The 24,342-nt window shown below is 60.1% G+C and overlaps 2 protein-coding genes across 14 annotated transcripts; both read left to right on the top strand.

Annotated features, from left to right (window-relative positions):
- The first annotated feature begins 275 nt into the window (after nt 1-275).
- Nucleotides 276-13,878, top strand: PDLIM2 (PDZ and LIM domain 2). 6 transcript variants are annotated; one of them, XM_045774066.2, is made up of 11 exons: nt 276-379; nt 1,594-1,714; nt 2,796-2,927; nt 3,623-3,774; nt 6,208-6,277; nt 6,385-6,536; nt 6,692-6,770; nt 10,221-10,303; nt 10,550-10,695; nt 12,168-12,285; nt 13,328-13,878. In XM_045774066.2, the coding sequence occupies exons 1-11, from the start codon at nt 327-329 to the stop codon at nt 13,503-13,505; spliced, it is 1,284 nt and encodes a 427-aa protein (XP_045630022.2). In that variant the 5' UTR covers nt 276-326; the 3' UTR covers nt 13,506-13,878. The 6 variants fall into 6 exon arrangements, with proteins under 6 accessions (XP_045630022.2, XP_087722746.1, XP_045630020.1 ...); XM_087866620.1 differs by lacking the exon at nt 1,594-1,714 and having other exon boundaries at nt 288-379; nt 2,833-2,927; XM_045774064.2 differs by lacking the exons at nt 276-379; nt 1,594-1,714 and adding an exon at nt 1,082-1,369 and having other exon boundaries at nt 2,833-2,927.
- Nucleotides 13,879-17,587: 3,709 nt separating this feature from the next.
- Nucleotides 17,588-23,731, top strand: C13H8orf58 (chromosome 13 C8orf58 homolog). 8 transcript variants are annotated; one of them, XM_087866619.1, is made up of 8 exons: nt 17,669-17,871; nt 18,677-19,263; nt 20,452-20,963; nt 21,302-21,442; nt 21,565-21,682; nt 21,814-21,926; nt 22,140-22,252; nt 22,765-23,731. In XM_087866619.1, exons 2-8 carry the CDS (start codon nt 19,215-19,217, stop codon nt 22,874-22,876), a joined length of 1,158 nt encoding a protein of 385 aa, XP_087722745.1. In that variant the 5' UTR covers nt 17,669-17,871; nt 18,677-19,214; the 3' UTR covers nt 22,877-23,731. The 8 variants fall into 8 exon arrangements, with proteins under 8 accessions (XP_087722743.1, XP_045629945.1, XP_087722745.1 ...); XM_087866618.1 differs by having other exon boundaries at nt 17,674-17,871; nt 22,164-22,252; XM_087866617.1 differs by having other exon boundaries at nt 17,588-17,871; nt 21,814-22,252.
- Nucleotides 23,732-24,342: the final 611 nt, after the last annotated feature.

Here is a 24,342-nt window from a genome sequence, read left to right as displayed (position 1 = left end):
CTAGTTGGGGCGGTAGCACATGTGTCACGCAAAGTAGCCCTTCCAGGAGGCCCAGGACCGGTTGGTGGGAGAGTGGCTTACACACCCTCAGGGCTGGTGGGAGGGCGGGAACAGGGGAGGTCGGCTGCAGTCTGCCAGTGGGTCAGCGCAGGGAGGATGGGATCCAGGGCACAGGTAGGCGGGAAGAGTGGTGAGGGCACTCCTTGCAGAGGGAACTTGGAGGGAATGACTCATACCTGAGGCAGGCAAGTTACAGCTGTGCCCACAGGTGTGCTTCTCTGAAAACAGAGCAGCCTGACAGAGTGCAAAGTGGAGACCGATGGGAGATGTCAGAGCCCGCTGCCGTGGGCCCTGAGGTCTCTGGGTTGAGGGTTGCCAGGTATGATTCTGGGGAACCATTTGCCAGATGGTTCTGAGCTGGTGCCTGGGGCCTCTCCTGGGCTGCCCTCTCCCTCTCCCTAGAGCCTGGGTTCCAGGCGGTTGGTTGGCAGAAGGCTGGCCACATGGCAGCGAGGGCTAGTGGTGATTGTTGGGGCTGGCCCACCCCCCAGGCAGGGCAGCAGAGAGGGTGATGGGAGGGCAGCCAGGAATGGAAAAGGCATCAGCCCAGGAGAGTGCCCGGCGACCGCCAGCCAGGATCCCCCCAGCTCCTGGGCCGGGAAGGTCGCCCTGAGCCGAGCGGGCTTGCGAGGCATCTCTGGCAGGGAAGCTGTCGCAGCCCCAAGAGCCCAGCAGCCCGCAGCCACCGTTGGGGACCGGAGCTGAGGAGGGCGCGGGGGCCGCCCGGGCTTGGGATCTGTGGGTGTCGGGGCTGCATCCGCGCCAGCGTCGGAGTCGGAGCCGCGAGTGGGCGGAGGAGCCAGGCGGACAGCAGACAGACCCAGCCGGCCCTCCTCCGCCCCGGCGCGGGGTGTGGGGGTGCTCGAGGGCCCGGGTGAAGGCGGGTGGGCGCGGCCGGCCTGGGAGAGCGTCAGGGGGCGGCTGCCTCAGCTGTCTGCGCAGTGGGGCTCGCGACCCGTCACCGGAACGCCTCCCCCGCCCTCCCGGAGCAGTTGGGAGGAGAAGGGCACCTCGGGGAGGACTACCGCAGCCTCCAGGGGGCTCTAGGGAGAGAAACCCCCGCGCACCCTAGCAGGGCGCGGGCCAGGTGGCCGCGCCGGGGCTGGGCTGCGCGGAGGAGGCGGCCTCCCGGGCCAGGGGCGGCGGCAGGGGCGGCCCCGGGATCACATGGGCGGAGGCAGGTCCTGGAGCCCCGGGCGGGCTCTCCCCAGAGTCGGGCAGACGGCGGTGGCGGCGGCAGCGGCAGTGTCTCCTCACCCTCCCTCCTTCCCTTCCCTTCCCTCCCGGGTCTGGCCTTCCAGCCCGACGGGTAAGCGGGAGCCAGGTGAGCGCGCCCACCTGCGCACCGTCCGCACGGCCGGCGACCTTCCCGGCTACGGAGACCTCGCAGCTCGGCGCGCCCGCGCCCCCTCGGCGCTGCTCTCAGCGCCCCGGCTCCGTCCTCCGCCCACGGCCCCTCTCCCTGCAGCCTCGCCTGGAGGCCGGTGCTCCCCGCGTGCTGGGCTTTCCTGATCCCAGGCGTTCCTCCTCCAGCGCCCGGCCCGCGGGTACTTTGGCCTCGGAGCGTAGAAGGCGCCAGAACTGGGAGAGCCGGGCCGACGGGCTGGGCACCTCCCCGCGGCCCGGGGCGCGGAGTCCACCGGCCGGCTCAAAGGTCTGAGAATCCAAAGCCTCTGTGAACCGCCGGCCTGGGGACCAGGGGACCTGGGGACCTGGGCAGGGACGGGGGCTAGGCCTGGGCAAAAGGCGAAGCCAAGGACCAGGGAGAGAGCAGACAGCCCTTCTTGCCTGGGTGCCCTCTCCCCAGGCTCTTAAACACAGGAAGTGGCCCTAGTGTCCTTGATAGATTCCGACAGCACTTGCAGTGTCCGGGCCTCCCCAGGGGCAGCCCCAGGGTGGGTGCTGGGCAGGGTGGTGGCCCAGGGCTGGCATTACAGCTTCCTGCCTGGGCTGGCTCCTGGCTCCGTAACTAGAGGCTCAGGAAATCCTAGCAGGGCTGGGTCTGCAAGAACACTCCCTTGCCCAGTGGAGGGGGCAGTGGATGGGAGGCCCGTGGCCCCAGCTAGCAGGCAGCATCAGTCAGCTCGCCCTGCTCGCGGCTGCCAGGGGGTGGGTGTGCCCAGCTGGCAGATGAGCCCGTCCTTCTGGCTGGGGCTGTTCAGAGGGCAGCAGGCCCCTGGGGGAGGTGGGAAGCCTAGTCTTGTCTACCTGCAGCGCACTGCCAGGGGCTAGGCAGGCAGCCAGGAGGCCCCTCTGAAGACCCTGGACCCACCCAGCCAACTCCTTGAACAGTCTGTGGTGGCATCACCCCTGTGTGTTTGCTGTCACTCCTATTCGCAGAGTGCTGCCCTCCCCCAGAGTGGGGAGGAAGTACCTTGTGCAGTCAGTTTTGGGGACAGGAAGCAAGCACTGGTGGGACTTAGCCTTGCTGGTGGAGGAGGGGGAGAGGCAGGAAACGGTGACATCTCCTGCCACCTGCTAGCCCCTGCCCGCCTGGTCTCCATCCAGCAAGCGCTGTGAGGCACCCTAACAGCCTGCCTTCTGGGAGCTGCTCCGCTGAAGAAGGTGGCGGTGGCGGTGAAGGGGGAACTCAGAGTCATGGCTTCCCAGGGTGGGGGGAAGTGAAACGGGGTGGGGGGGGAGGAGTTAGTCACTTCCTCTACCCTCCCCCTCGCCACCCCCCAGCCCCTAACTGGCTGCTCTCTGGACCTGTCATCCCTTCTCTCTTGCTTCAGCCACCACCTTCCAGGGTCTCCATCCTTTCTTCCTCAGATATGGCACTGACGGTGGATGTGGTGGGGCCAGGGCCCTGGGGCTTCCGGATCACTGGGGGCAGGGATTTCCACACGCCCATCATGGTGACCAAGGTAAGGGCTGGTTCCAGGAGCTAAGGAGGTACCCCCAGAGTTTGGGTCTACTCTGTCTACCTGGTCTCCACAGGTACCTTTCTTTTTTTTTCTGGAGTCAGAAGGCCTGCTTCTAGGACTGTTAGCCTGGGGAGAACCGGGGCCCCATTGCCATGGGGATGTGGTGACCCCTTCAGGAACAGACTTCTAGGGAGAGAAAGGGATCTGGGCCAAGTACGGGGCCTGCTCCTTCTCCTTGGTCACCAACCCGATACCTGCTGGCAGCCACTTGGGGGAGGTTACCAGAACAGGAGCCCCAAGTCCTTGGCAGTTTCCTCTTGACCCCGGCCCGGCCAGGGAGCATTCATGCGGCAGCTACCTGCATGGTGTGGTTTGCACGGGCAGGGCTCTCTATGCAGAAGCATTTCCAAGCACAGCCCCTGAAATTCTGTCCTTTCTTCGGGAGGCTCTGTGAGAATGCCAGTCCTGGGGTGAGGGGGGTGGTTCCACTCCAGTTTTTGGAGGGGATTAGCTGATGAGCTGGACAGACACTGCTGGGCAGGGAGACAAAGGGGGACTCAGGCCAGCCTGGTTCAGATCCACTTCTGTGTTTCTTGGGCAGGACAGAGAGAAATTCCCTCTTCTCCGTCCCTACAGGAATGTCATCGCTGTCGCAGCAGGGCTCTCTCCGACCGCTTGTTCCTCATCCCCTGCAGGTCACCGAGAGGGGCAAGGCTGAGGCTGCCGACCTCCGGCCTGGTGACATTATCCTGGCCATCAACGGGGAGAGTGCCGAGGGTATGCTTCATGCTGAGGCCCAGAGCAAGATCCGCCAGAGCCCCTCACCCCTGCGACTGCAGCTAGACCGGTAGGCCTTCCACCACTGCTGGGCCTGCCGGCATTCTTCTCCGCTCTGCCAGCCTGCTGCGCGGTGGCTGCCCCCCCGCCCTGCGCTCAGTCCCGACCTGGCCTTCCTGGGCACTTGGGACTCATCTTTGAGAAGGTCCAGGCTCTGGAGCTGTAGCAGGGTGGGCTGAGGGGTGTCCCAGTGCCTGGCTGGGCATGCAGCCATGGGCAGGGCAGGCTGGCATCAACCACCTGGATGCCCGGGTTTGACTGGTTCCCAAGTGTGCAGGGTACAGGGTGTGGGCATGAAGTGGGTTGAAGAGGGGAAAGGTGTGCTTTAGGCTGGGTCTCCTGGGCCCCTGCCTCCAAGAAGGGGTGGCCTTTGTTCAGGTCCTGGGGGTGGTTTGAGGAGTGTGGGGGCTCATGCCCCATAGAACCCCTCTGTCCCTCCCCATTGCCTCTCTGGGCTGTGAAGGTGAAGGCAGAGTCCCAGGCTTGGGTTTTCAGCCAGGAGGTCTGGGTTTTTGGGCGGATGTGTGCGTGTGGGGGGACAGGTGGCCCCCTGGGGTGGGGCATCAAAGTGAGTCATGGGGCAAGAATGCTGGGAGACCCCCCCAGCCAGGAGAACCCTCGGGCAGGCCTGGGACCTGAGTCACGTGCCTCCTGCCTCTCCGCCACCCCTCCCCTCCCTGGGCTCTCACTGGGCCTGGCTCCGTGCCCTCGCTTCACCCCCACCTTCCCCCAGGGTTACAGAAGCTGGCTCCCATGATGCTTTCAGGGTCCCGGCCCCTTTAGTGACTCCCTCATGCCACTCAGGCTCATGAGTGTTTGCAGGAGTGGGACCCAGAGGAGGAGTGTGGAGAGTACCTCATGGCATCTGGGAAGGGAACCAAAATCCACAAGAGACTGCAGAGTGGGGTGGCAGAGGGGCAGGGAGTTGCTGACACCATCAGTTCCTCTAGGCTCCTCTTAGAGGGACCCAGTGCCGTCAGCGAGTGGGCCAAGTCCCTCCAGGCCTCCAGCTCCATGCTGGGCAGGTCAAGACTCCCTGCCCCTTCTTGCTTTTGTCTGGCCTGCTCCTAAACCTCCCGGTCTCCTCCGCGGGAGTGCCCGGAAGCTCTGTGGCAGGAAGTGATGCTTGGACTGGAGCCAAAGCCCGAGCTCCCCTCACTCTGACCCCACACCCCTCCCTGGGGAGGCTGAGGCTGTGCGGTGTGTGGTGACTGCGTGCTGGTTGACCTCTCTAGAGGTGGCCAGAGATCCAGGAATGGTGTAGTGGGGTTGGGACATGGCAGGCTTTCTTCACCCTCAGCTGGTCCCAGCCCTCCAATGGCCTCCTGTTTAAGACGCCAGTGGGAAGGGCCTTGGAGGGAGGTCCCTGGGGAGCTGAGGTGGGGGCACCTCTTTTGCTGGCTACCTTGGTGATTGGTGGGGAGCTGGGCCTGCTTGTTGCCCTGGCTCTCTGGGTCCTGCAGGATGGGGTGGGGGGACAGTCTCCACCCTTCGTTTCATGGAGGAGAAGCCTTCAGAAGGGACCAGGGAATGACTATCTCAAAGGCATTCCAGCCATGAGCAGCAAAGCTGGCGGGGGATAGCCTCGGGCTGGGCAGAGGAGAATGGGCAGCTGGCCCAGCCTTCGCTGGGCTTTAGGAAACGCACTTTCTCTCTCTCCATGGGTGAAAGATGAAGGATTATTTATATCAAACAGCAGTCTCCCCCAGAATCAATCTACCAACTGAGGCTGACCAGCAGCAAAGTCTGGATGAAATGCCAAAAAAACAAAACAAAACAAAAAGAAATAAAAGGAGGGGCGCCTGACTGGCTCAGGTGGGGGAGCACGCAACTCTTCATCTCTGGGTCTTGAGTTTGAGCCCCATGTTGAGCAGAGAGATTACTTAAAAAAAAGAGGGACGCCTGGGTGGCTCAGTCTGTTAAGTGTCTGATTTTGGCTCAGGTCATGACCCTGGGGTCCTGGGATGGAGCCCCGTGTGGAGCCCTGTGTCCGGGCTCCACACTAATCTAGGAGTCTGCTTCTCCCTCTCCCTCTGCCCCTCCCCCTGCTCCTGCTTGCCGCGTTCTCTCTCTCTCTCTCTCAAGTAAATAAACGAAAAATCTTTAAAAAAAAAAAAAGAGAGAGAAAGAAAAAAGAAAAGAAAAAAGAAAAGAAAAAGACGGGATACTGTGAGTTTTTAATAAAACTGAATTTATGAAATTATGTCCATTCTACATATTGATGCTAAATTGCCCATTCCTTTGAGAAATGATGGTGGTGGTTAATAATAGTTGTCTGTTTTGGATCTGGCAAAGTTGAAAGTTGACACCCTGATGTCCACATGTTTTGAATATTTTATGAGTCTTGCGAATCTGTTGTGGGAAGAGCTGAAATCTGCAGCCCCGGTCAGGTGAGCTGCGTTCCCGGACTCCTGTGACCTGCCGCCCTCTGGCCTCTCCGCAGGTCCCGGGCCGCTTCCCCTGGGCAGACCAACGGGGAGAGCTCTGTGGAAGTGCTGGCGATGCGCTTCCAGGTAGGATGGCGCCTTCTGCTGGGCAGTCCAGCGCCTGAGGTGGGCGGAGCCCCGAGGGGCAGGGCCGTGGGGGATGGGTGCCCCCTTCCCAGCCCTTCTCTCCACAGGGCTCCGTGAGGACGCACACGGACAGCCAGTCCTCCCTGCGGTCTTCCTGCTCCAGCCCCGTGTCCTCCAGCCCCCAGCCAGGCAGCCCCTTCTCTACCCTGCCCCCCAGCAGCCCGCATGCCCTCCCCGGAGAGGCCGTGGGCAGCCGCAGGTGAGCGCAGGGGTGGGCACGATGGCCACAGGGTCCCGAACAGACCTCTGAGTCTCAATAGCTGGGTTTAGGGGAGCCTGAGGGTGCCCTCTGTGTCCCTGAGGCAGGCTGGGTGGGACGCCTGGCACCCGCACAGTCCATTTCCTGCATTTCAGTTTCCAGAGCCTGGCACACTCCCCGGGACCCACTGCTGCTGACCGCTTCTCCTACGGGGGCCGCCCCGGAAGCCGCCAGGTGAGGGTGCCTGGGGGGAGGAGAGAGCCTCCCACCCTGGCTGGTTCCCAGTGGCCCTCGGGGGGCGGCACAGGGCAGGTCCCCTTTGGGCAGCCAGCGCCTCCATCTCCCAGCAACAAACATGCCCCTCTCCTAGGCCAGGAGGCCACTGTGTCTGCTGGTGGGCCATGCTTACTGTGCCCCAGCCCTGCGTGGCCAGTCCCAGGTGGTCTCCTACCTCCTGTCCTCCCACTCCCCGCCGCCCCCCTCCTGCTAGCGTCCTCCCTCCCTGAGTGTTGCTCTTGGGCCAGGGCTGAAATCGTTTTGCTGCTGTTGTTGGGACGGTTCCCTTTGGCTCTGGCTGCATCTCCTGAACACATTCCTCCCCGTTCCAAGCCCCATGCCCGCCCCCAACTCCCATCACCCCATCCCCCTTCCTCCTCCTCTGACTCAGCCTAGAGAACCACCAGTGGAACTGTGGTTCTGCTTCAAGTTGCACTTGGCTTACTTTCTGTCTGCCCTCCTCCCTGCCCTTCTACCCTGGACAACTCCCCCACCCAACCAGGTCCCACAGTGAACTAGTGACAGCCCCCCCCCCCCCCCCCCCCCGCCTTGGTGGTATTTCTCCTCTCTAAGGGCAGGGGGTGGGGAAGTGAGGGAGTGAGGCAGCCAACAGTCCTGGGCTACAGCTGCTGGGGGCAGAGTTGAGGGGGCAAGTCCAGCCTTTGGGGTGAAGGGGATGAGGCCCAGCTGCTGGAATCCTACCTCCGGTTGATTCTGCATTCCAGAAAGCAGAGCCTTTGGAGATGGCTGGGGGAGGGCATTAGAAACTGGGGGCTCTGGAGAAGGAAGGAGAGGGCTCCTGCGGGGGCTGCATGGCAGGAACTCGCCAGTGACTCCTTGTGGGCCCAATCAGTGGCCCGCCTGGCGATGTGGGCATAGAGACGCATTCGATAAGATCCCCATCTTTAAAGAATTTAAAGTGTAGTTGGGGAGATAACACAAGCATGTAAAGCAGTTTTGGAACAATTAAGAACTAAACAGTGTGGTCTTAATTATAAAAGCAGGAGGCATTCTGGGAGGGGAGAGTTGAGTGTGGGCTGGGTGGCCTGAGAAGGCTTTGTCAGGAATTTTGCTGGACGTCAGAGGTAGGACTGGGTAGGGTTTAGATTAGAGAATGATAAGCCAGGGAGATGGGAAAGCAGTGCACAAGCAAGACCTGGCGTGTTTGGGTCTGGTGGGCGTGGGGAGGGGCTTCTCTGGGAGATCTTTGGGCTGAGACCCACTGGGAATGCGCTTGGCCCAGGGCATGGCTGGAGAGGGTCCATCCATCTTGGCCTTCTCCCTTGTGGTTCCCAAACTTGGGCAAAGGGGGGTTCTGGTGGTACAGGGAGTGGCTCCCGAGCCAGCCCCGGCACCTTGGCACCTGTTAGAAATGCACATTCTCAGGTCCCAGACTGGACCTACCGAATCAGATGCAGGGGTGAGGGTGTGGAGCAGGGTCACCAATCTGTGTTTTACGGAGTAGTATAAACAGGAGCCCTGGACTGGGTGGCAGGGAGGCTTGGGGTAGTCCCACCTGTACCATCTAACCTTGGGAAGCCCCTCTTTCTCTCTCTGGACCTCATAGTCAGGCCCCATGCTCTGAGTTCCCTTCTTTGGCCCGAGGACTGTGGTCATTCCTTCAACAGACTTTTGCTGAGCAGTTGCTTCGTGTCAGGCACGCTGCTAGGCTCTGCGGACGCACTGGTGGACAAACAGAAATTCCTAACCCGATGAAGCTTGCACTCTGGTCTGTAAACGAGGCTGTGGTCAGGTGGTGTGGGAGGCACAGGGTCCCACATCTCCCTCCTGGGAGCCACCGTGTACTTTTAGCACCTTAAAGGCTCTAAGAAGTCCCATGAGAAATATATTTAATTTTATTAATTTCCTGAACTTACTTAACTACAAAATTTCCCCTGGGACTCCCTTCCCCCCTCCGCACACACCTGCCACTCACTTATTAACACCCCCGTGTTCACCAGAGCACAGTTCGAGAGGTGCTGGCTACAGATGAGCTCTTGATGGGCAGGTGAGCAGCTTATCTGGACTTGAGGATGCAAGGTGCCTTCTGTGAAGGCAGGTGTCCCCAGCTGCCTGGGAGGGAGGGAGGAGAAAGGCAGAGCTGCTCCTAGTAAGGGAGTTGGGCTCCTCTCCACCAGGGCACGAAGGGGGTCAGAAGTGCCCCCACCCCACTCTGCTGTGGCAGTGGCCTTGCACTGAGGGCTGCACTGAGCCCCAGGCCCAGGTCACTACCAGCCTTTATGGGGCCCTTCTGGAAACTGGAAGTTACCACCTCGGGTAGGCACGTGCCTTGGTGAGCAGATGTGAAGTGAGACAGCACCCCTCCCTCTGGCTGGCATGAGGACTTAGCTTGCAGAAGAGAGCCTGGGTGGATGTCGGCCCACCCGCCGGGCACAGGCCGGCCCCAGACGGTGAGATGGGACATGGTTCTTAAGTAACTGGTGCTGACTGTCCTTCCTGAGGAAACCATCTTACCGTCTGTCAGCGGGCCACATGGCACCACGAGCAAGAGGAATGGAGACCTGTGAAAGAGGGCTGCAGGGGTGAGGGTCTAGGGTTGTCTTCTCAAAACCTCAAGTTTCTGTTTTTAGCTGAAACATTCATGCAGTTTTATCATTTGACCAAGTACTTTGTCCCTGACTTGGGATTTTAAAATGGAGGGAATTTGGTCTTCTGGGGAACTGTGCCCTCAGCCCGGTGCACTGTGGCCCATCTGGTTGTCTCTGAGGTACCCTTTCCGTGGGGGCTGGCGATGGAGAGAGGAGGCAGGGTAGGAGGGGTGGGTGCAGAGGGGCAGGCCAGACAGTGGAGCAGCAGTGAGGCTGAAGGCGAGATCCCCACATAGACAGCAGGTATAAAGAGCCCAAGATGGACAGTACACACCTAGGGAGGGGGGCTGCTGCTGGGGTGTGGGTCCAGAATGGGCCTGGCCCCGCAAGACTCCGTGGGGCAGAACCAGACCTCCGGGGCAGCCAGGAGACCCGGGCCCTCTCAGGAGAGGAGGTGTGTGTAGGAGAGAGGTCCCTCCTGCAGCCCCAGCCCTGACTCTAGGAGGGGTCTGGGGCCCTTCACTCCATCCCTGTGTTTCCTCCTCCTCACTGCGAAAGGATCTGCTCACTTCCTCTTTGCTGTTCTGCCCCTTGCCCAAGCTCCTTGCAGAACCATTACACTTCCACAGTTGGGCGCTGGCCGCTCTCCCCTTCTGGGACTGAGCAGAGCAGTCGCTAGTACCTGGAGGGCAGGGTTGGGGTGATGGGCCCCCGCAGAGGGCCTGCGGGTCAGCAAGAGCTGGGAGCCCTCTGCTGTTGGGCCTGGGGAACAGCCGGGCTTGGCTCTGCGGCCCAGACGGCGGTGCTGGCCAAAGGCTCCAGCCGCTGACTCCTCCCCTGGTGCCTCTCTGTCCCGCAGGCCAGCCTCACCCGCGCCGGCGACTCGGCTGTGCGGGTGCTGCCGCCTTCCCCGGGTCCCCCTTCCTCCAGCCCCAGGCTCAGGTACCAGCGGGCCCTGGAGAGTGGGGTGGAATCCTGGAGGGCCTGGGAGGGCAGGAGACAGACGGGCTTTCCAGAGAGGAGGGATGGGGTGGTAGGGTGTGGGGGGGTCCCGGCTGCTTTAAGCCCAGTTGGCTCTCCTCTGAATCCCCCCAGGATCCTTCCCCTAGGGCACTCTTTCCCTGCCCCCATGCGGGTCCTCATACCCAGGAAGGGACCCTTACTCCCTGCTGCCTCCTGTCTCTGCAGCGTGGACTCGGAAGGGGGAAGCCGCCTTCTGGAAGAGGACTCAGAAGTCTACAAGATGCTGCAGGAGAATCGCGAGGCACGGGTCGCCCCCCGGCAGTCCAGCTCCTTTAGGCTCTTGCAGGAAGCCCTGGAGGCTGAGGAGAGAGGTGAGCCCCGGGGGCTTTGAGTGTAGGAAGCAGGTTCGTGTGGGACCCCTGGACCCTGACTGGACATGACGTTGCACTAGTATTTCTTCAGTGCTCACCACAGGAGGAGGCACGGAGGGGAAGTCCCTGCACGAAAGGAGCTTTCCATCTGGTAGGAGTTACAGGGAAAATTGTAAGGAAAGTGTCAAGGGAATGATAAAGGTGGGGGTGGCGCCTGTGGGGACTGGGTCTCCAGGGAAGGCTTCATGGAGGACGATGAATTTGACTTGACCCGTGAAGAAAGATCAAGACTTTAACAAACGACCTTAAGATGGCAGCAGGGAGTTCCAGCCTCAGAGAGGGCACTGAGGGGTGGGGTGGGCAGGGAGCGCCGCTGCCCGTGGTGGCTGGCAGCCCGAGAGCTTTGGTGTGGGAGCGAGAGAGTGGTGGGGCCTGGTCTTGGACGTCAAGTCCTGGCTGTGGGGTCTCATGTGCCAGGTGGAGGAGTGCCCTAGCCCAGGAGGGCCTGTTAAATCATGCCAGGCAGAGCCTCAGATGCTGAAGGGAGCGAGAAGAGAGATGCGGGCCCTCGCCAGCCATGCAGTTGTTCATCGGGCAGACATTTACGGTGCCTGTGTGATGGGCCAGTGAGTGTGGGGGCCGAGGACAGTCTGCCCTTGAGCAATTGTTTAGCGGGGCGGACGGGCCTGCGCAGCTGCTGAGATGGTAGTCAGGGTGCAGTGGTAGTGTGTGTGTGTTGGGGGACATTGCCTAGTGCGGGGGAGAGACGAGGAGGCCTGGCCTGGCCGTGGCTTCAGGGAGGCAGATGATGGGACAGTCGGGAACACTCACCAGTACGTATCTGGTGGCTGGTTTCAACTCTGACAGTTAGCTCCTGCTGTGTTCCGGGGGGTGGGGGGTGCAGGGAGTGAATCTGGTCCATCAGGACTGGGAGACCTTGGTGCGCCCCCGGACAGGGTCCCCTCGGTGGGGGGAGCGCAGACAGTCAGGAACGGCTGGAGCCTGGCAGTCCTCGGTGCCAACAGGGACCATACCCGCCCAGTAACATCCGTGCTTCTTCTCAGTGTTGTTCCAAGGCTGCCATGCCACAGGGCCCATAAACGCCCTTTGAAAACCGTGTAAAGCTCTTGTGGTGCTGCTATCATCTACCATTACCATCTTTTAATGAATATCGTCGTGACTGGATCACGAGGGCAAACGCTTGCTTGGTGGGATGTGGACACGGCACAGACGCTCCTCGGCTGCCTTAGCTTGGGCTAACTGCGCCTCAGCCAAGGAGCCCCCGCCATCGCTCCCTTCTTTCATTGCCTCCCTGCCTCACACCCAGTGTTCCTTGAGAGGGGCGTGCGTAAGTGCACCTTTTAGGAGCCCCCTCTGAGCTGTGCTGGAGGAGTGTGCGTGGCTAAGGACAGCCTGGCTGCTGCCAACCCGGGTCGAGCTCTCAGGCGTCTGTCTGCCCCCACCCCTCCCAGGTGGCACACCGGCCTGCCTGCCCAGCCAGCTGAGCCCCCAGTCCTCCCTGCCCACCTCCAGGGCCCTGGCCACCCCACCCAAGCTCCACACGTGTGAGAAGTGCAGCGCCAGCATCGTGTGAGTACGGGCAGCCTGGGAGGCGGGCAGGCCCTGGCAGGGCGGTGGGGGGTGGGGCAGGCCATGGGATGCCCTCAGGAGGGCTCTGCAGACAGCAGCCAGTCAGGGCCCCTGGAGGCGGGGGTTTCCGCAGCGCACGGCGGGGGTGGGGTGGGGTGGGGTGGGGTGTATGTGGCTTATTTTCAGGCTTCTTCCAAACGCCTTGCTGGCTTCTTCTTGCTGCATCTCCTCCTTCCGGATTTCTTTCACCCTCCCCAGAGGAGGAAGAAATGCTACTGCTTCTGATTTCTCTCCAAAAATCTCAAAGCTTCTGGAGATCTGCCTCTAGATGAGGTGCCTCTCCTGGAAAATGTTGCTGTCCCCCCCCCTTTGGAAAGGGGTGGGTTTTCCAGAGGTGGGTTCGTTTTTCTCAGTGGGTGGCATCATAATACAGCCATATTCTCGGCAAACTGCTGAAAGCCCACTCCCCCACCATCAGTTTCTTGCACGCAGCGCTAATGGTCAGATGACTCACTGCAGGCAAACCGTCAGCCTCTGTGGGCTTTAGTGTCCCGCCTGCTGAACGGGCTGCCATCCCTGCCTGCTGTGCCAACGGCGCAAGGAGAGTGCTATATGGGGTGCTTCTCAAAGAGCAGCTGCAGGGCTCCCCAGGACTGTCAGAGGGATCGCTGGCCCGCACCCCAGGGCTTCCGCATTTCCAACTGGTCCCCAGGGGATGCGATGCTGTGGGTCCTCATACCTGGGACCACATTTTGAGAACCACTGCTGCATTAATGGCCCGAAAAATTCAGGCTGCAGTTTATCTGCGTTTGTGTAAAGGAAAAATGACTTTTTTTTTTTTTTTTAAATTAGAGGTCCTCGGGGTGGGGGTTGGGGGGTTATTGAAGCAAGAGTCCTGAAGGAAGGCCTGGGGAGTCAGGGTCTGACATTTGGGGACCTTCCCTGACTCTGGGCTGGGAACTAGGCTCCCTCGGAAGAAAGGCATACCTATCGTCCCACCTCCACCCAACCCCCCCAGTCTGACCGCTCTGCCCTCTCCCAGGAACCAGGCCGTGCGTATCCAGGAGGGCCGCTACCGCCACCCGGGCTGCTACACATGCGCGGACTGCGGGCTCAACCTGAAGATGCGCGGGCACTTCTGGGTGGGGGACGAGCTGTACTGTGAGAAGCATGCCCGCCAGCGCTACTCCTCACCACCCACCCAAGGCTCCCAGGCCTGAGCGCCCGGCTGTGCTCTCAGCCCGCCCTCGACTCTGTGGGCACCTCTGTGCCAGGGCCATGCCGATAGCAAGTTGGCGTGGAAGGGTGGTGGTGGGTGGTGGGGCCCCTTCCTCCACGCTAGGTGCGGCCAGGGCCTGGGGCCTATCCTGGGCTCTGCGTGAGGACAGCCCCGCCACTTCCCCCTGCAGGACAGGCGGTGCCCCGAAGTCCGAGGTGGGCGCTGCATCGGATATCTTTGTGCAACAGGGGTTAAGCAGATTGGGACACAGAGAGAAATATGTAGAAAGAGAGGGGTGGTTAGCGGTGAAAGATATTCACTTTGTAAAGTTTTCAACATATGAGCTCTATAAATATATACATGGACAAAACAAAGTAGATCTTTCCTCTCCTTCTCTGCCCTGGCCCCTGGAGATGAGCTTCTCTCTACCACTGGCTAGAAAGTCTTTATTGACATATTTTTCCCCCTTTTTCCCCACCCCCCCACATGAACCCCTACTGAAGAGGCTTGTTTCTTTTAGCAGAAGGTTGTGCTCTTTCTAGACACCCTCCCCCCCCTTTTTTTTAAGGTTTTATTTTCAAGTAATCTTTACATCTGATGTGAGGCTCGAACTTACAACCCCAAGATTAAGAGTTGCATGCTCCACTAACTGAGCCAGCCGGGTGCCCCTCCTGGACCCTTTTTATTTATTTATTTTAGATTTTATTTATTTGAGAGAGAAAGAGCACAAAGCATGCATAGACGTGGATGAGCGGGGGGAGGGGCAGAGGCAGAGAGAGAAGCAGACTCCCCACTGAGCAGGGAGCCCGATGTGGGACTCATCCCAGGACTGCGGGATCATGAAGGCAGGCACTTAACCGACTGAACCACCCAGGCGCCCCACCTCCTGGACTTTTTTATAAAGATGCCAGTTTTACTGGGATAACCCCTGGTACTTTAGAGGCATGAGTTTCTCACTGGGAGCCTGGAGAGGAGGAGGGATGCTGGAGTGCGGGCAGCAGAGAAGCAGGAGGCGGGCCCGGACGTCCATTCTGTCCAGACCCAGCTCAGGGACACAGTCTCATGCTCACTGACACCAGTGAGCTCCTTGCTCTACTGGGGTGAATGCTGCCAGCCCAGCTGACTTACCCACATGAGCCCGGTGGGCAGGGGCGGGGGCAACATCTGGAGTACTCCTGCACTTGGCCGAGGCTGTCTGCACCCATCTGAGAAAGAGAATCCCCAGAAAGAACTTTGGACAGGGCTGCAGGTTAGCCTTGCCTGGGAAGGACAGGCCAGTGGAGCCCCACCCTGAGGAACCACCACCCACCAAGGTCCTCACCTCCAAGCCAAGGTTTTCTGTGTGCCCCTTCCCTGGGAGACCCTGCTGGCTTCACTGGTAGTTGATTTGAAAAACAAAAACAGGGGCGCCTGGGTGGTGCAGTCATTAAGCGTCTGCCTTTGGCCCAGGGCGTGATCCCAGCGTTCTGGGATCGAGCCCCGTGTCAGGCTCCTCAGCTGAGAGCCTGCTTCTTCCTCTCCCGCTCCCCCTGCTTGTGTTCCCTCTCTCCCTGGCTGTCTCTCTCTCTGTCAAATAAATAAATAAAATCTTAAAAAAAACAAAACAAAAACAAAAAACAAAACTGAAAACAATGGGTGACCAGTGCTAGGTGTGTCTGCCCTCATGCATGTTTGAGTTGGGGCAGGGGGCAGAGGTCCCCTACCAGATTTAGGGCTTGATTCACCCACCACCCCAGTCCTAATTCAGGAGGACATTTCAGAAAGGTGCCTGGGTGCTGCTGGGTGCTCCAGACCCACCCCGTCACCCAGTTAGCCTGAGGAAAGAGTCACAGCCTCAGCTTTATTTTGACAGAAAAGATCAAAGCTGGCCTTCAGAGACAGTGCTATCTGGCTCTTTTTGGAAGGAATCTTGGTGGAGACTGTTTGTGTTCGCTCCTCAGGCACCCGTTGACATAATTGACACCTTTGACATAATTGTCTCACCTTTTGCCTGGATGGCTGCCTTTGTTTTCATAGAAAAGATCAAGGCTTTCTGTGGCTCAGGAATACTTCAGGCCAGAACACCTGGTCGGCCACGGGATGGCCTCCTTGGCGCCACCTACTGTCAGGTGTAGCCCACAACAGGGGAGAAAGCCTGCAAAAGGGGCATTCACCCCCTCTGTGAATACCTGGGTCCTGGCACAGCGAGAATACAGAAGAATGTAGCATTTTTCTTGCTTTCCTGAAGGTAATAGTCAAGTGGCAGCAACTGAGCTGGCACGAATGAAATCATACTCCATGGCGCTGAGTGCTAATGTGGGACATAGAGGTGTGCCCTGTAAGCGCAGAGCAGAGACCACCTGTGTGTGAGGACGAACAGGACTTGGACAGGTGCAGTGGACAAATGCCGACGGATGGGGGTGAGTGCAGGTGGGATGCTCAGCTTAGGGCAGTGGCTGAAAGAGGTACCAAGAAAAGACTGGAAAGGGAGATGGGAGGCTTGAGTGCCAGAAGAAATGGTTTGAACTTTGAACCTTGAGGATCTGGGAACATTTTGGAAAAATGCAGGGAAGTGACAGGTTGGAAAAGGTGGGTGGGAATATTAACATGGTCAGATCCCCGCCTGTAACAAAGTGGGGTGGGCCAGCAGTGTTCTAAGGAGTAGAGAACAGATGGGAGTAGACACCCTTCTGAAATGAGCATGTCAGTGAGTTGCCAAACGCCTTTCAAAGGCTGGACAGGTTCGAGCTGAAAGTCACCCGTTGAGTTGTGGCAGATAGCTCTCCTTCCAGCGGCCGAGGCTTTCAGAGCGCTCCGCAGCTCCACAGCCAGCCCCAGCCTGGGAGCAAACGTCTTTGGAAGACGGAGTTATTAGCCAAACCCGTTGGTCAGAGGAGAAGGTTGGGGGCAGTCTTTGATCTCTTACCCGCGCCGTCAACCCCATCCCAAGCCAGCTGTGCACCCAGCCCTGTGACCCAGACTTGTAGGGGGGAGGAAGACCACCTAATTATAAGACTGCAATTTGTCCAGTGCTGTGCCCTCTCCATTTTCTGCATCTGGGGGAATACCTTCGGAAATGAGAAGATTCAAGTTAGAAGTTCCCTGAGAGGGCATCTACTATATACCCCTTCAGTTAGAAATGGGGAGGTGACATTCCCAAAGTTACACAGCTAGATAATTCTCACACACAAACGGGTAAGCGCCTTGAACCTCACAATTCTGAGGCAGGTAGTGTCCTCCTTGTTCTATAAATGAAGAACCCGTGGACAGGGGAGGGGGCTGGGAGTGGGACTTGGAGTCTGAATCCCGCATTTCTGGTTTGGGGTGGGGGCTTTTGCTCCTCCATCACCAGGGGCTGCCTTGCAGGCCACAAGGGAGGTCACCATGGCTCCCAGCCATCTCTACTCTGGCAGGAGCTGCCCCTAGCCTCTTGGCTTTGCCCTTCCTCCCACAGGGCCACGCTCAGTGCTGAGCTTGCAGGAAATGTGCTTCCCGAGGCTGGGACTCCCCCACGGAGGATGAAGGGCAGCTGGGCATCCCTGGCCTCAGCCTGAGGGTGGACTCTGCTCAGCCACGTGTCTCAGGAGCTCAGGGCAGCTGCTCACCCGTCAGGTGGGCAGCGAGGGGTGGCCGTGCTGCCCTTGCCATTCCCTCAAGCGTCACTCGAAGGGGAAGGATTCTCCTCTGGTGGTGGGCAGTCGTGCAGGGGTGCAGAACCGTCCAGGTGGTGAAGCCCTGACCTAGCTCTGGTCACAGGGCTGCTCCAGCCAGGGCTTCAGAAGGCCAATGCGAGGGAAGGCTGTGGCTCGCCATGAGGGATCCCCTTCACCATGCCGGCTCAGGCGTATCTGCATGGGGAGGAGGCACAGGCGCGTGGCCTGGAAGGGAGCGTGCTTGGGTGTGTGTTGGTGGGGGTGTGGGTTCTTGGAGCCCACACAAAGCCTTGTGCTGAGACACTGCATTCCTGCTGGCTGGGCTTCCTGTTCCAGATGCATTCTTGCCCTAGAGTCACCAGGGAGACTGCTTGGAATCTGGCCCCACATTCTCCAAATTCAGGGCGAGATCTAGCAAAGGTTCCCTCCCTTTACCTCCCCACCCTCTCACTTTGGAGGAAGGAAGCCACCTGATAGGCCAGCCCTCCGACCCTCCTACCTAGGGAGGGCTGGGGTGGGGTCTGACACTGCCTGTGGGGTTTGGTGCCACGCGTCCTGTTGGACAAACATAAAGCAGTTCCTGCCAGGCCCTGCGTTCTGTTTCCCTGTCTATATCTGCGAAAGAGGAATGGAGTGGGGTTGCTGTCTAGGAGGATAGGGTTAGGAGGGGGCGACCCGGAGGACCTATGCCTAGCAGGGAAGGGCTTGGCCTGGAAATCAAGGTGTTAAGAGACGGCAAGTAATTCGGGCACTAGGCTCTCATTCTTTCTCCAGACTTGGCGGGCCTCAGTTTCCCCATGTTATACAGTTAGAATCTTACAGGTTGCGGCTCTCTGATAAGGTTCCTGTGTAAGGTGTTTGAGGAAGGGTACGAGGGCGCAAAGAGCAGAAGAGGGTGGGCTTAATGTTTTCTCCCCTCCCAGTTAACGGCCACTTCCTTCCAAAGGCTCTGGCTCCAGCCCCTCCCCCAGAGGCTCAGGTGCAAGTTTGCACGTCCGCCCTCTCCCTTATCTGCCTCCAAGGGATTTGGGTCCTGCTGGGATTTTTCCAGCCCTGTCCCCTTCCTTAGGAAGATGAGGTTTCCTTAGAGGCCCGCAGCCCCTCCGGTCCACACGCTGTGTCACATTTGGCAGCTGCCTGGGCTCCTAGCCTCCTTTCAGTCTGGGAGCCTTTGAGGGTGAGGGATGGTGGAATCCCAGGACCAAAAGAAGGTTGGGGTGGGGACAGGAAAGTGTTTACACTTCCACCGCCTCCAGGCGGCTTCCCTGTCCCCCTGGCTCACGTCCCCAGATCCTGAAGCCCCCCTCCCCCAAGCCCCAGCTTTAGGGTGCTCTGGTAAGGGAGAGGTCTGGGACGAGGAGGGGATTCAGACCTAGCCCAGAACTCAAGGCACTTACAGTTGTTGGAAAGGATTTCCATGTAGACAGGGATCATTTCCCCCTTCTATCGCGTCAGGTTTTTGAGTGGCTGAGTGACTTGCCCCAGGCACACGGCTGGGAGCGCTGGGACAACATTGTCCCGGTCTGCGCTCTTCCCGCAGCCAGCACGTGGGGCTCCATTTCCTTCCGCGCTCCCGTCCAGTCCCCGCCGACCTTCCACCCCCATCCCTGGCTGCATTTCGGCGGCAGGAAGACAGAGCAGCATGTGAACGGGTAGTGGGGGGTGCCGGGTAACCCCGCACCTCCAGCCACACAACGTCCCCAGGCGGGGGTCTCCGCTCCCCCGCCGGGGGCGGGAGCGCGGGGCTGCCCGGAGTCCGAAAGACAGCGGATCGAGGCCTTTTCCCGGCTCCCCGGCGCGCCCGGCGCGGCCCTGCTCCCAGCCCCCGCCCCCGGCCCCCCGCGGCCCCTCCGGGCGCGCCCCCCACCCCCCGCCGCCCGCACACCTGCGCGCCCCTCCCCCACTCCCGCCCCTTCCCCCTCGCCCCCGGCCGGGAGGGTCCGGGGGCCGCGCCCAGCCGGGGCCGGACGCGCGTGCGAAGCCGCGCGCCAGACAGCGGCGGGGGGACGCTGGCCGGGATCGCGGGCGGGCTGCTGCGGCCGCGGCCGGGGCGCCGCGTCGGGGCCGGGAGCGGGGCCATGCTGGGCCGGCGGCGCGTCTTCGCCGTGGAGCCGCTCGGCGGCCAGGGTGAGTCGCCCACCCCCCTGGCCGGCCGGGGCCTCCTGCCCCGGAGCCGACTCCCGCGCCCGGGCCCCGGTCTGCGCTCCCCGTCCCAGCCCGTACACCCCGCCCGAGGCGCCCGACCTCGCCGCCTCCCTTTGGACGGGCTGAGCGGTGGCGCCGTGCGCGTTGGAGACCCCCTGGGTTTGGGCGTTAAACCAGCCACCACCGTCCATCCCACGCCCTCCGGCTCCACTTCCCTCGAATTCCCGATGTGGATCCTTCGCCCAGCCTTTGCCCCCGCCGAGAGGTCCAAAAGCCCCCTCCGCGGCGGCGGACCCCTTCCCGAAGGAGACTTCCTGGCTGGCTTCCTTGGCCGGGGGGGGGGGGGGATCTGGACCCCCAGCTCTCCCGCGTGGCGGGCGGTGAGACGGAGGCGGCCCTCCGTCCTCTCCCGCACTAGTTTGTGCATCAGTGTTTCAGCTGGGGACCCAGCGCGTGGGTAGGGCCTGCGCAGAGGGGACAGTCCTCCGGCGCTAGTGCTGCTTCTCCTACACCCCCTCTCCCCAGTTCCAGGTTAAGTTTTTTTCAACTCTCCACCAAATCTTCACTATTTCTCATTTAAAAGGACAGAAGCCCGCAGTGGATATAGCTATTGTTATTTTTATTACCCTCCCCCAGGAGCTCCAGGAGAGACTTCATCCTGCATCCTGATGCTAGTTTGGACCCCAAGCTTCCTTCTTTGTGCCCTTCCCCGTCTCCCTGAGGCCAGAGGGTCCGGGTGGGCGTCACAGCCCTACTGCCCGTGGGGAGTGGTTGAAGAGACTGAGGCTCCCTATTCACGACCTGGAGGTCTTAAGCTGACCCCAGGCGCCGGAGCCCACGAAGAAAGCAGCTACCCCTCAAAAGGAAGATAGGCCGTACAAGGAGCTGGTGGATATGCTGTGCACAGCTTTGCCTGCCACGCAGCCCAAACCCCGGGGGGGGGTGTGTGTGTCTGTGATGGCCAACAGAGACTACTGGTGAAGGGAACCCATGTTAAGGTCTCCCAGCCAGGGATGGGGAGAGATCTGGGCGGGGCTGTGGCTGTCCAGTCCCGTCCCCTCCCTTCACCTCTGGCCCAGGACACTCCTCCTCGGGGAATGCTGCCAGTTGCCAGGAATGCTGGGGGCGTGAGGGGCAGCCTGCCCAGCCTGATGCTGACTCTCCTTGCAGATGGGGTTGCTGAGGACTTGGCACACGGTTGTGTAGTACCTGGAGTCAGCAGCACCTACAGACGGATCCCCGACGCTGCTCAAGTGTGCTCACTGGACTCCTGGAAGGGGGATGGCCCGCTGAGAGGTCTCGGGAGGCAGGAGCCACTTCTCAAACTGGCCTCCCGGGACTCAGGCGTGGAGATGGTGGTTGGGGACAGCCCCCTGACTACCTCCCCGGGCCTTTCTCAGGACTCTCTGGACTTTGAGCCCACAGGGAGCCCTGCGCCCCTGGGCCTTGCTTCCCTGGAGCCTGCTGCCCACCTAGGCCGGCTTCTGGCCAGCCGTAAGCTGGAGCAGGTGCTGGAGCGGTCCTGCCAGCTCCCGACCTCCCCTGCCAGCGTGTCACGATACCCCCGCTCCCTGAAGTCGCCCAGCGAGCCTGAATGCGAAATGCCCCTTTTTGGAGCAGGGGAACAGGAGGCCGCCGAGGCAGAAACTGCCCTAGGGGCAGGCGTGGAAGAAGCAGAGGTGGTGAGTGCCAGCTCTCAGGCTGGGTGGAGAGTGGGATGGAAATGCCTTTTACATGGAGGGGTGGGTTGCTGGCTGGTGGGGCCTCACTGACCTGTTCTCCTTGGAGCTGTCTTGGGGTGGGGCGTTCCTTGCCTCTAACTGAAGGGTTGTTCTCGCCTCAGCCCACTCCCAGCTGTGTGGAGGTGGGCAGTCTGGGGGCCGGCCTGGCAGCCTGCCTGGCTACATACTGGGAGGCCAGCTGGGGGTGTGTGCCTCCTCTCCCTGGCCTCTCTGCTCCCACCTGCTGGCTGCCGAAGATGGGAGCCTGGCTGAGTTCAGAACCTCGCTCCGTCCCACAGGCTGGGGGCCTAGGGCCTGAAGCCTGGGCCTGTCTCCCAGGGCAGGGTCTCCGCTACCTGGAACACCTGTGCCTGGTGCTGGAGCAGATGGCAAGGCTTCAGCAGCTCTGCTTGCAGCTGCAGACCCAGAGGCCCCCGCAGGTGAGTGAGCCTCAGGGTGGGCAGGCCAGTGGGGGCCAGGTGTGGGGGAGGCAGAGGAGGGCCGGGACCCCTGGAACCAGCCCTTGAGTTGGGTCTTGAGTGCCCGTCTGTCCTGTGCGCAGGATCCTGAAGCGGAGGAAGAAGAGGAGGAGGGGGAGCCACCCGTGGCCCCTTCACCTCCACCTTCTCGTGCCCGAGGCCATGAGGTGCATGAACAGCTCAGCCAGATGCAGGGGACAGGTGAGGGGCAAGCGCGTCTCCCTGTGTGTCTTGCCTGCCCAGTCCCCCCCTCCCCCCAGACCCTGTGAGCCCTGGGCTTGATGGGTGGCCTCCTGCTTCCGGCCCTGGGTAATCTGATTCTCTTTCTGAAGGGGCAAAACCAGCCGCACCCCTAAAGGTAAGGCTGCCCGGTGCCAACCCTCCCAGGCTGTTAGAGGCCACAGCAGAGCCAGCTCACATTTTTCCACCCTCCCAGGGACCCAAGGTAGGTGATGGGTGTGTATGGAGACAGCGGATAGGATGGACTGGGGTTATGGGCTGGTCGGGATGTGTGCATAGCCTGAAGGCCAGGGACGCTGGGACAGTGATGGAATTCCTGATGCGGGCAGGTGACTTGTCCTGGCTGTGCTGCCCACTGTCTCTGGGTCAGGGCTATGTTGGGAGGAGCTCTGTGGTGATCCCCTCACCCTCTGCTCAGCGGGATCTCTCCCACTGGAACAAGGTCAAGGTCCTGCTCAACCGGATCCGTTGGAGGAGCCCGAAACACCCTGAGTCCCCTGCCCCTCCTGATGGCCCTGGGACCCAGCCCAGGTAAGGGCAGAGGAAGGAGCCCGATGAACCAGGACGCTGAGATGGTACTGCCAGTCGTGTTTTTTTGGTCCCTTTGAAATCTGAGAGACGTAGATAGTCCTGGAGAGGGTGCTGGAAGAAACAGAAGGTAGTTAAAGCATCCCATTTACAGGGGAGGAGGCTGGGGACTGGGCTGGGGAAGGAAGTTGCTTTCCTGAGGCTACCTGCATGGTGAGTCCGTGGCTGAGCCAGGAACAGAGCATGGGAAACCCCTCATGCCCTCCAGCAAGCCCTTGCCCCTCGCAGCTGAACCTTAGGCCACCTCCCGGATTTGCTGGGAGAGCAAGGCTGGGACACGAAGGATTGATTCCACAGATGATGGGGGGTAATGGTGAATAACTTGGCGGGGATAGGAAGCACTATGTCGATGTCCCCAGACTCGCCACAGCAGGTATGCAATGCTCCATCAGCTCTGGGCCACTGCTGCCTTCGTTTCCCCCTCCAAACCTAAAGCTACCTTTCCTTTTCCACAGGATTGAGTCAAGGGGCGTCCCTGAAAGACCTCCATGCCAGCCCCTCCGGAAGACCTTTATGCCATCATTTGTGGTTAAGAAGCAACGAGCAAAAAACCTTTCTGTATGCTGAGACCTCCTGGTGCAGGGACGTGACCCTGGGTGGAGGGGTGTGCAGCGAAGCCTTCTTCCTTGCCCTTTGTGCTGTTGCTGCTTCTGGGCACTGCCAGGAAAAGCTGCTGATGCTCACCCTTCTCTCTGAGGAGAGGGCTGGATCTTTCTCCTCTGGGCAGCCTGGCAGAGGAGCCCTGGTTCCCTGAGAGGCCCCAAGGTGCGACAGCCCCTTGGCTCCTTGCGGGTTGCCGGAAATCCCGGGGCCTAGTCAATGTGAACGAACTTATTTATCAGGAGTCTGCGGAGCGTGTTTGGCATGGGGATCTACTGGGGCCTCGCGTGTCACAGATGTGTATTTGTGCAAAATGATACATGTATGTCTGTGAGTCTCACTGTTGTGAACTGGCTGGATCCAACCGTCTCTTCTGAATCATGCACTCAAAGTGTTGGTCTTCTGGGGGAGGTGACTGCAGAAGGATGGAACCGACCTTCATTCCTCAGTGGGCCGTTACTGATTGGGAGTCCTGCTTTCCTTCTCCTACCTTCATGGGTAGCCCCAGGACAGAGGTGGGGGTACTATCTTGGTGCCTCTGCATGGAGTTTTGTCTGTGAAGCAGAGCCCCTGAAGGCCGAAGCTGGAATGGAAGGGTCAGGGACAACATGGAGAATAGAGTAAGCTTCAAGGTCTGTCTTCAGCTGCTTTGGTCCCTAATAACCTTTACACATCAGAGACTCATACTAGCTTTTAGACCTTGACAAAAATCCCTTAACTTTTCTGAGCCGTAGCTTCCTACTTCATCTCCCAAATGGTTTAATGATACCTGCCCTACCTACCTCACAGTCTTATTATGCAGATAAAATGAGATCAAACTGTCTCAAAGTGCCTTGCGAATGTTACATGAACAGGAAGGGGGAGGGCATGGGGTTGGAAGGAGGCCAAACTGCAGGGAGGGTGGGAAGGCCAGAGGATAAAGGAGGTTGCCGTTGGAGACTGAAATGGCCAGTGATGAGCCGCAAGACTTGAAGCATGTCATTTCACTCAAGTCTTAGGTTTCATATCTGAGAGTTAGGGCACTAATTCCTGACCTTATCTTCCAGCGTTGGGAGGACCAAAGGAAATGTTTCTGCGAACGTTGTAAATGTCTACCAAAAAATCGTGGTGGTTTATTTATTACAGCACTAGGTTCCTAGCTCTTTGCTAATTGAAAAAGGGGGAAGGTGTGTGTGGGGGCGGGGGCGGGAGGTGTGTGTGCTGTCAGTGGAAGGGCCGGGCTAGGGATGAAGTCATTGGCTTGAGTCAGACAGGAATGTCTCCTAGAAACGGTCACTGATCAGGCACCCTCTTCCTTCAGTCAGGAGGGGCTATTTCCCTTGCGGCTGCAGTCCTGGGGTCTGCCAGAGTGAGGCCAGGTGCCGGGTGGTAGGTGCTCTCTTCTATTTAGGGGTCCAGTTCCTGCTGTCTTTGGACCAGGAACCAATGCTCTA

Source organism: Ursus americanus, chromosome 13 (assembly GCF_024610735.1).
Source record: "Ursus americanus isolate L20-20 chromosome 13, mUrsAme1.1.p, whole genome shotgun sequence".
NCBI lineage: Eukaryota > Metazoa > Chordata > Mammalia > Carnivora > Ursidae > Ursus > Ursus americanus.
Note: the sequence above shows the minus strand (reverse complement) of the source record. Positions and strands in the feature narration are given on the sequence as shown.